This window comes from Dermacentor silvarum, chromosome 1, assembly GCF_013339745.2.
Source record: "Dermacentor silvarum isolate Dsil-2018 chromosome 1, BIME_Dsil_1.4, whole genome shotgun sequence".
In the NCBI taxonomy this organism is placed as follows: Eukaryota; Metazoa; Arthropoda; class Arachnida; order Ixodida; family Ixodidae; genus Dermacentor; species Dermacentor silvarum.
In genome coordinates this window covers 34,745,928-34,757,076 of record NC_051154.1, presented here as the reverse complement: position 1 = coordinate 34,757,076, position 11,149 = coordinate 34,745,928, and the positions used below count along the sequence as shown (strand labels likewise).

The window sequence follows — 11,149 nt, the reverse complement described above, 5'->3', positions numbered from 1 at the left end:
GAGCCATTGACTTTCTCAGCTCCTTTAGTCAGCTAGCTCCGTCACTTGTGCCTGCTGGTCAGCAAATCAGAAGACGACGGTCTCGAACCGCGGAAAGCCCAATTTCTGGCAGACTCCAACAAGCTGAGTCTTGTCGTCCTGTGCCCAAAATCCCCGCCTCAAGGCCAGAAGCGGGACTTGGCCTGCCGGGGAACCTTCTCCATTCAAAACAATAATGACAATGAATGGTGACAGCATGCAGGACCTCGTGAGCACACCACCAATGCACCTGATCGACTTTTGTTCGATGCCCATGCGATACGACGGCGTCGTAGCAACCATGCCCACACACTATGGGCCTTCATCTGGTGCGGCTGCCTCTCAAATGGCCACACCACCACAACCTCCGTTTTCACCTGTGAATTCGGTGGTAGAGCCGGCGCACAACACACGCTCGAAGCGGGCTTCCATGGAGTCGTGCATGCGGCCCCAGTGCTACATCTGTGGCAAGAAGTTTGAGAACCCCATGCATCTGCACACGCACATGGAGCTCCACGCACCGTTTACAGGGGAGGGTCAGCCAATGGTGTCTGGAGAAAATAACAAGATGCCCCCGCTGTCGCTGCTGCCCAACCCACCACCACCCCGCCCTCCCCCGCCACCACCACTGTCTCGTCACAGCTCTTCAGGCAAGGGCTCCCATCAGGGAACACTCCACTCCTGCTACATATGCATGAAAACGTTTAAGCAGGTGGGCCACCTGAAGACACACCTGAGACTTCACTCGGGCGAGAAGCCATACGAGTGTCAGGTGTGCAAGAAGAAGTTCACCCAGAGTGGCAACCTGCTGACCCATACGCGCACGCACACCAACCACAGGCCATACGTGTGCAAGTATTGCAACAAGAGCTTCACCGAGAAAGGCAACCTCAACGAACACGAGAGGCTGCATTCGGGCGAGCGGCCCTACCAGTGCACCGTCTGTTCCAAGTGGTTCACCCAGAGTAGCCACCTGTCCAACCACATGCGCCTCCACTCGGGTGAACGCCCCTTCAAGTGCCAGGTGTGCCGAAAGACCTTCAATCAGAGCCCGCACCTGAAAACCCACATGCGCCTTCATACGGGTGGACGTCCGTACTCATGCCCTGTGTGCCAGAAGTGCTTCATCCAGACGAGCCACCTGACCAACCACATGCGCATCCATACAGGCGAGCGCCCCTACAACTGCCACATCTGTGACAAGGCCTTCACTCAGAGTGGAAACCTGGCCAGCCATTTGCGCTCTCACCAAGGTCGCACCCTGGGTGGATCTAGCACGTCCTGCACAGGACGAACGGCTGGCAATACACCACCACGGCGTCCAGCGCCACACATCATGAACTTGACTCCAGCTGCTCCAGCTGACCCCGATGCGGATGCCCCTACAACTTAATCATGGAATGTTAAATAAATTACATGTGCACTGACTCTAGGTTGTTACAGCCAGAAAAATGGGCATGTGAGCAGCCATATTGAGGGCGCCCCAAAGCTCCATAGGGTGCCTGCATGCGCTCACCACCCCCTTCACCATTCAGTGCAGAGTAGGGACAACTGCGTCATTTGCAACTGAACAGAAGTTACGAAAAAAGGAGTTCCATAGAAAAATGTACTTTATTTTCCATTAATTGTACATGATGGCAGGAGTCTGCAGTCAGGTATCCACTCACTATGGCACATGAAAACAAAACAGGAAAACAAAAATGAGTAGCTCATGAAAAATTAAGCCCTCGAACATGCTATATACATCCATCACCTGTGCACCATCAGCCTGATTACAACTTTTCTATTACTATGCAAATATAGCTGTAGCCATCTGCCTTTGCACACTCAATTTCTTTCAGTGGTTTATGTTTTCAATTGATTAGATATCTTAAGTGGCACACCTAATTTTTTTTAGAAGCTCAATCACCACATACCTGTGATGCTTAGTTTCCAAAGCACCAACTAATGCCAGCAACCTCATCACGTTATGATGGCAATCTCTTAAAAGTTCATTCATTCAAATAACTTTATTGAGTGCCCTGCGATTTGGTGGGGTGGGCCTAGACCCCGCCTAGGCTGCGGCCAAGGGTTGTTGGCCCTTGGCGGCTTCCTCGGCTCGCTGGATGGCCCAGAGTTGGTGCTGCAGGTCCGAGCTGAGTAATGCAGACTCCCAGCACGCGTGGAGGCTATCGCTGTTTGAGGCTGTATCACTGTTATTGTGTGTTATACCCGCACATTCCCATAGGATATGCTCTAGGGTGGCTTTTAAAAGTTGTCACAATTTTATCCGGTCGTTTTGAAAAGATTTCCATGCTGATTAAACATGAATTGCACTGAATCCTTCTATATAATCTCAACTCTTTCCTTGATCAGCATCAGTATATCAAGCTTTAAGTTCACAACTTGAAGCATCACTTACATATTCTTCAGGATAGGTAGGTTATCTTTCTGTTCGCTTGGATTGTTACATATTTTTGATGGCAAGTGCCATGAACACTTCCAGATTTTGCGAGAACTTTCATTTTTCAACTTTTATTTCATCAGTGACTCCATCACACCTACCGGTGTGATAGTTTTCTTTACATACACGGAGCATGTTATACTTTCACAAGCATCATCCAAATGTGGTTCACGTTCAAGGCATTCACCAGACATGGTAAGGAACATTTGGCGGCAGTTGCAGCAAATAGAGCAGTGCAACAGTCAGAAAAGCAACCAATCTGCGATTGTACAGAAAAATCCCATTTTTGCAGCCGCTTTGACGCCACTGCTGTTGACGCCAGTGACAACAGAAATTCAGATATGTGATCAAAGAACCGCTCAGTGATTCACAGATCTAGACGTGATGCTGCAGTAACTGTGGAATTCCTTTCACGTGTTTTCACAGTACACCCATGTGCACAAGAAATCTAACACTATAGGGTATACCATTTGAGCAGCTGCTTTGGTGCTGCTACCACTGCCAAAGTCCTGCGCCACTCAGTCAGTCAATGGGCACTGAAAGTACCAGATTTGCATGTAAGTAACACGACCACAAATATGATGCAACGAGCGGCTTTTGGTCTCTCTTAAAGAAAAATTTATTGTGATTATATGTGTAACGAACCCGAATGTAATGCGAGGTGCGTCTTGAGGCTGGAAATTTCAAGGAAAAAAGGCATATTCATGCCGATACGGTAATATCCATGAAAGTGAGCCATCAGGTGTACAATGTGACCTTCTACATTGAGCTTATTCCAATGAATTACAAAATTCAGTGATTCACCTGACACAGCCACCAACTCCACACCTCCTCACCACACATTCCTGCTGAGCCCCAACCCACACAATGGACCCCCATGTCTTATATGAGCAGTGAGTGAGAATCCTAACATAACAGCTTGTTTGAAAGCAGAAACAAACATAAGGGTTCTGCAAACGCCACTTCTTGAGTTGAGGCTACATTCACAGCATAGCTGCAGTGCACGCTTGTTTGCTTAAAACATGCTTGCTGTAGAGACTACCATCATAATAAACGTGCACGGCATTGTTGACATTGTAGCATCGCCTCAGTGGGTTAAGATACGATTTGTTGCCCTTTTTCCACAAAAGCACACGTCACAATTGTGCGAAATTAGGGCACCACAGCTGCACCAATCGTTTCAAGCACAGTACTCAAACCACACATTCAGTGCTGAACCGTGGGCGGTCGACGCAGTCACATTTTTGTTACTTGTAGAGAGCAGCACATCACTCGACGTCCGTTAAGCAAAGGCGGACACAGCGACGCCACATCGTGGTTCGCTGAACTGCGCTGCCGAGGCGCTACATCACTTCGACATTTCAATCGTCACCACCGCCGCATTGTCAAGGAACACAGATCGCACAACGCAGATTCTGTATTGCCACAGCCAACCGAGGACAAAGCCGCACTGCCACACAAGCACTACTCACGGCTTTCCGCCAAGTAACACAGAAGCTACAATCAATACACAAGCAACGCAAGCACAATCACACATGCAATGTTGAACAACGCGCAGTCGGCGCGGGCCAGAGAACGCTCACGCTTAACGCCACCATCGCGCATTCTCAAAAGTCCCGAAATGATCATGTCTCTAGGTGCCTAGGATCAGGTCACGTGAGGGATGAGTGAAATAACTTTTATTGGAGGTCCGGAGAGGACGCGAACTCGTCGCGCACACGGCTAGTTCCACGTTGGGACCGGCAGGTCTAGCCCACCGGCCCGGTCGCGGGCACGCCGGACAGCCAGGATTTACTTGTCTAGAGCGGGGCTACGCAGAAGTGAGTCCCACTCATCCTTGCTGAACTTGGGGTATCCCGACCCACACTCCCAGAGCATGGGTGCTAGAGTGGAGGTCTGCAGGCAAGACGGGCAGGCGTCGTCGCGATATACATCAGGGTCAACTTCGTGCAGAACGGCCAGACACGGACATGTGCCGGTCTGTAAAAGTCTAAGCGAAACAGCTTGTGCCCTATTCAATTTGGGGTGAGGGGGTGGAAAGACCCTTCTAGACATGTAGAAGAATTTCGTAACCTCGTTGCGAGTAGCGGAAGCATCCCTGTGGCCGTAGGGGGGAGGGGTGTCGGCTCTCCTTACAGAGGAAGCGTGGTCGGTGAGGTCGCACGCAGCCTCGTGAGCAGACTCATTGAGGCTCGGGGGAGCACCCTCGACCAACCCTATGTGAGCGGGAAACCAGTGAATCGAATGATGCATGAGAGCATCCGGATTGGAGACGCTAAGAAGACTAGCATTTTGCTTGGCGATACGACCCTTCTGAAAAGCCCTAACTGCCGTGAGGGATTCTTGTACGACATTTAGATGCACACCTCTCCTAGGCGGGTGCGACTGTTTTCACAACAAATCCGTCCAGGGGCGGGGCCTCGCCTCGATGACGTATCACGCTAGGCTGGTGGTGACTAGGCTTCTTCTGTGTTTGACGGCGGGAACGGAGAACACGCTGGGTTGTTGGTGACTAGGCACAACTGTGGCCGCTGTTAAAGGCTCGATGCTATTCCTAAATAAACGCATCCCTGTTTTGATGATCCAAATATAATCTCAGTATCAGGGAGGGAGCAGTGTACCTGACTGGAGCAGTATTTTTTTATTTGAGGTGTTGCTACGCTGCACTCTGCAACACCCCAACGACCGCCGCTTCGCATCGGTGCCCGGCACGGGGTACAACCGACCGCGCCGCCAAACAGAGGACAAAAAAAAAAAAAAAGTCGCCGCATATCCACGAAGTGAATGATGATGAGTGGGCGAAGCACCGGGGGATCATTCGGGTAAACGTGAATCCGCCGTGTATATATATATAGGAAAATCAGAAGCACAACTTCGCGGTTATCTTAGGTTTAGTATTTTCCCAACAGTTTCGGTCGGTGGACCGACCTTTTTCAAGGGAGTGGACCTCCCTTGAAAAAGGTCGGTCCACCGACCGAAACTGTTGGGAAAATAATAAACCTAAGATAACCGCGAAGTTGTGCTTCTGATTTTCCTAAATACGCTTGGCCCATTGAAAAATCCAGTTACTACTATATATATATATATATATATATATATATATAATGGGCATTTATTGTGCACTTTTTCATCTGTACATTATCATCATCATGCATGTGCCCTTCATCTCCATCGCGCGTGCGGGCGCATCATCAGCGTGGACTGTGCTGAAGGCTGTTCATGCCTGTTGTGGATGCCACCCTTCTTTGCCGTGTCGTCTCTCGGGCTCAATAAAGGTCCGACCTTACTGTGATGTCACAAGTGGTGGAGGTGCTTCTTGGTTCCCCGTCCTCTACACCCCTGGCCTACTCCCTGGAGCTTCGTTCAGGTCGCCGCTTGTGCCCATTGTCCCCCAGCATGTCGCAGGACGAGCAGCCTGGCGCTTCTACCCTAGCCATCCCGCCTACACAAGCCGCACCTTCTGTGATCATCAGCGGCCACCAGCATGATCCCCATCTGTTCGCTGGTCTTCGTGGTGAAGATGCTGAGGACTGGCTGGATGATTACGAGCGCGTAAACTCTGCTAATCGGTGGGATAATCTCCACAAGCTCTGCCATGTCTCTTTCTACCTGACCGGTGTGGCGAAGACCTGGTTTTTCAACCATGAGATTGATTTCTCCAATTGGACGAACTTCAAGCAGCAGCTTCTGCAAGTTTTTGGCACGCCGGCGGTTCGCTCTGCCCTTCGAAGAAAACTCCGGATGCTTGCAAACAACACTCCGGCGAGTCCTACACATTGTACGTCGAGGATGTGCTTGCACTCTGTCGCCGTGTCAATGATGCCATGACTGAGTCAGACAGGATACGCCACATTCTTAAAGGTATTGGGACTGTGGCCTTCAACGCGCTCGCCGTCAAGAACCCGGCTACCGTCGCTGACATCGTCTTGATGTGCCAGTGCCTGGACGAGCTCGAGTCCATACGCTTGCAGCCGGACTTCAGTGAACACCGTTCTGCGGCAGACCCTGACTTGTGTATGATGATCTGGGCGATCATACGCGACGAACTACAATCACTTGGCTTGTCATCGCCGTTGGTGATTCCTGCTCAGCCTTCTGGTGCAGCATTGCGTGACGTCATCAGAGAGGAACTTGCGTCAATGACCTGCTCTGCGCATGTGGACACTCCGGCCCCTCGCACCTTACCAACATACGCGCAGGTTGCTACCGCGCCTCCACCTAATGCACGTTCAACGTTGCCTCTACCCACATACGCGCCGGTTGGTGTCGCTCCTCCGGCCAATGTCCCCTCATTACCACTTGAGCCATCATCGCCCCATCTGACCACACTATCTCACAGCGCACCGAGCGCCCCCTACTACCCGCCTTGGCGACCGTAACGTCCTACCTGTTATTACTGTGCTTATCGCGGCCATATATCACGTTTTTGCCGCAAGCGCCAACAAGATGAGCGTCGCGGGTACGACCTGAGTGAACGCGATGCGTATTCTGGTGGGGCCTCTTACCAAAGCCGTTGTTAGGCTGCCCCTCCGCGCCGTTCCCCATCTCCGCCCGCAACGACAGAGATGCCAAATGGTTATCGCACCACCAGACACCGATCACCTTCGCCCTTCCGCCGCTCCTCGTCACTGCTTCGGCCTGCCTCATTCACCTCTGACCGTGTCACGAGCTGAAGTGGAAGAAAAAGAGGAAAGAGAGGAAGGGGGGGGGGGGAGAAGAAGGCTGACGTGGTCTGGAAGGAGCAAGAAGACGGCTAGAAGCAAAGAAGGAAGAAGTCCGCTAGGAGACTGGGCGAAGAGAACAACAAGTCGGTGAACGAATGGCATCGAGATCGAAGAGTTGAGTAGGAGGCGGACACCAGTGGCCCTGCACCCGTTGGGCTTGATCCTCCACGTCCCGCGGCAGTGCACCGTGGTTGCCAGCAAAGACTTGGTCCGAGGACAACAGCCCCGTCCTATGCTACGGGCACAAGCTCGCCCTCACCGACGACATCGCTCGACAAGCCAGGCCGATTCTAGGGAGACAACCCTCATCAGAGAAGCCAGCATTCCACCGGGCCATGCGCAAGAAGCACATCAAAGCAGACACGTAAGCGCCACATCGCACATGACTCATTAGGACGTTTTGAGAAGTAGATATCGAACTGAGTGTAACGATTCTTGCGGTTCTGTGTAGATTTGACATGGACTTATCGCTGTGGTACATCATAAATGTGTTTTGTGTGTCTTTGTCCTGATTCCTGTCTCATGCACCGGTAACCGTGACAGACCGCCACCAGGAAAACTAAGTAATGCAGTTTTCCAAGGAAGAACTGCATTCACCAACAGGACTACAATTCCTCCAGCGTGCCCTTGTAATATGATGTCCGTGTTTGCTGAAGGTGTGCACGTTGAAGCTTTGGTGGACACCGGTGCGACTTTATCTGTTATGCATTCTGATTTGTGTAGGCGTCTCAGGATAGTTACGACGCCTTATGATGGACCCGCGCTGGTTGCAGCTCCAGGGAAAACAATCCGCCCTTCCGCATTTTGTACAGTGCATGTATTCATGTATTCATCGATGGCATCGTCCACTACATACAATTTGCTGTGCTGTCGCCCTGCTCCCACCAGCTCATTTTAGGATGGGATTTCCTTGCCTCTGCTTCTGCTGCTATATGTTGTGGGCAAGGTGTCGTACATATGGCCGACACCAACTATTCGCTCGGCGATGAACCGTACCAGCCACTTCGTCTACTCGCTGTAAAAGATACCGAGCTACCTCCAGGCTGTCAGCAAATTCTGACCATCACGTCCGACGCCATCGACCATGGCGATATGTTAGTGTTACCTTGTGCGCGTTGGCTCACAAAAGGGATAGCCATTGTTTCAGGCTAGTTAGATTTGATAATGGTTCTGCGCTTCTTGCTGCAAGGAACACAACACCTGAGAAATTCTACTTCCTAAAGGCACCACTTTGGCTTGCGTTGCTGATTCAGAGCCCTCTCTCATCTGTCGTTCCCCTCAAGGCTGCTCCCTCTTAAATCCCTCCTGCTGGACATTCTGCCTCTACCTCCGCTCTTGCTGCTGTAATCAGCTCGGACTTGACCCCTTCGCAGACGCAACAGCTCCTTGCCTTGTTGAAGAAGCATGAAGGTTCATTTGACGCCCATTCTTCGACATTGGGACAGACGACCGTCGCAGCGCATCGGATTCAGACAGACTGCAGATCCATCGTGCGTCGCCGGCCGTATCGCGTCTCTCTAGCTGAGCGCAAAATTATTGAGCAAAACGTTGCCGACATACTGCAACGTGAGATAATTCGCCCCTCTGCTAGCCCTTGGTCGTCTCCATTGTTTTGGTCCGAAAAAAAGATGGCTCCGTGCGTTTGTGTAGATTACCGAGCGCTCAACAAGATCACGCGCAAGGATGTGTACCCCATGCCTCGCATGGGCGACCGCCCTCGATTCCCGGCAAGGTGCCAAGTACTTCTCCAGTCCTGATCTGCGTTCAGGTTGCTGGCAAATTCCAATGCACGAAGCCGACAAAGAAAAAAACAGCGTTTACCACCCCAGATGGTCTTTACGAGTTCAACGTCATGCCCTTCGGCCTCTGCAATGCTCCCGCAACTTTTGAGCGCATGATTGACACCGTTCTGCATGGCCTGAAGTGGAAAACCTGTTGTGCTATCTGGATGATATGGTTATTTTCTCGTCGACATTTGCACAGCACCTGCAACGTCTCGACGTGGTTCTCACGTGCATAGCCAACGCTGGCGATGGGTCGCTGCTGTTTGTCGTGTCAACGCTCCCAATTAAGATCCAGCGTTACCCCATTCCGCCTGCGAAGTCTTTTTTTCCACCGGATGCTCGATTTGACACCGCACACCTGGACTCGTCGGCCCTCTCGCGCCTTCGAAAGGTTACTTGTTGTGTAGAGGTTTCGGTTTAGAAACCCACATATTCCGCACCAGGGGGCGCTGCTTGCAGCTGCGCCCTACTATATAAGAAGCTGCCTACGCCAGTAAGGCTAGATCTTCGCCTCGGAGAGCCATTGACTTTTCTCAGCTCCTTAGTCAGCTAGCTCCGTCACTTGTGCCTGCTGGTCAGCAAATCAGAAGACGACGGTCTCGAACCGCGGAAAGCCCAATTTCTGGCAGACTCCAACAAGCTGAGTCTTGTCGTCCTGTGCCCAAAATCCCCGCCTCAAGGCCAGAAGCGGGGACTTGGCCTGCCGGGGAACCTTCTCCATTCAAAACAATAATGACAATGAATGGTGACAGCATGCAGGACCTCGTGAGCACACCACCAATGCACCTGATCGACTTTTTGTTCGATGCCCATGCGATACGACGGCGTCGGTAGCAACCATGCCCACACACTATGGGCCTTCATCTGGTGCGGCTGCCTCTCAAATGGCCACACCACCACAACCTCCGTTTTCACCTGTGAATTCGGTGGTAGAGCCGGCGCACAACACACGCTCGAAGCGGGCTTCCATGGAGTCGTGCATGCGGCCCCAGTGCTACATCTGTGGCAAGAAGTTTGAGAACCCCATGCATCTGCACACGCACATGGAGCTCCACAGCACCGTTTACAGGGGAGGGTCAGCCAATGGTGTCTGGAGAAAATAACAAGATGCCCCCGCTGTCGCTGCTGCCCAACCCACCACCCCCCTCCCCCGCCACCACCACTGTCTCGTCACAGCTCTTCAGGCAAGGGCTCCCATCAGGGAACACTCCACTCCTGCTACATATGCATGAAAACGTTTAAGCAGGTGGGCCACCTGAAGACACACCTGAGACTTCACTCGGGCGAGAAGCCATACGAGTGTCAGGTGTGCAAGAAGAAGTTCACCCAGAGTGGCAACCTGCTGACCCATACGCGCACGCACACCAACCACAGGCCATACGTGTGCAAGTATTGCAACAAGAGCTTCACCGAGAAAGGCAACCTCAACGAACACGAGAGGCTGCATTCGGGGCGAGCGGCCCTACCAGTGCACCGTCTGTTCAAGTGGTTCACCCAGAGTAGCCACCTGTCCAACCACATGCGCCTCCACTCGGGTGAACGCCCCTTCAAGTGCCAGGTGTGCCGAAAGACCTTCAATCAGAGCCCGCACCTGAAAACCCACATGCGCCTTCATACGGGTGGACGTCCGTACAAATGCCCTGTGTGCCAGAAGTGCTTCATCCAGACGAGCCACCTGACCAACCACATGCGCATCCATACAGGCGAGCGCCCCTACAACTGCCACATCTGTGACAAGGCCTTCACTCAGAGTGGAAACCTGGCCAGCCATTTGCGCTCTCACCAAGGTCGCACCCTGGGTGGATCTAGCACGTCCTGCACAGGACGAACGGCTGGCAATACACCACCACGGCGTCCAGCGCCACACATCATGAACTTGACTCCAGCTGCTCCAGCTGACCCCGATGCGGCAGCCCCTACAACTTAATCATGGAATGTTAAATAAATTACATGTGCACTGACTCTAGGTTGTTACAGCCAGAAAAATGGGCATGTGAGCAGCCATATTGAGGGTGCCCCAAAGCTCCATAGGGTGCCTGCATGCGCTCACCACCCCCTTCACCATTCAGTGCAGAGTAGGGACAACTGCGTCATTTGCAACTGAACAGAAGTTACGAAAAAAGGAGTTCCATAGAAAAATGTACTTTATTTTCCATTAATTGTACATGATGGCAGGAGTC

At 52.0% G+C, this 11,149-nt stretch overlaps 1 protein-coding gene across 1 annotated transcript; it reads left to right on the top strand.

The window, feature by feature from the left end:
* The first annotated feature begins 220 nt into the window (after positions 1-220).
* On the top strand, positions 221-10,896 carry LOC119458418 (zinc finger protein 271). The gene is made up of 3 exons (XM_037720599.1): positions 221-1,319; positions 9,903-10,044; positions 10,146-10,896. The coding sequence occupies exons 1-3, from the start codon at positions 221-223 to the stop codon at positions 10,894-10,896; spliced, it is 1,992 nt and encodes a 663-aa protein (XP_037576527.1).
* Positions 10,897-11,149: the final 253 nt, after the last annotated feature.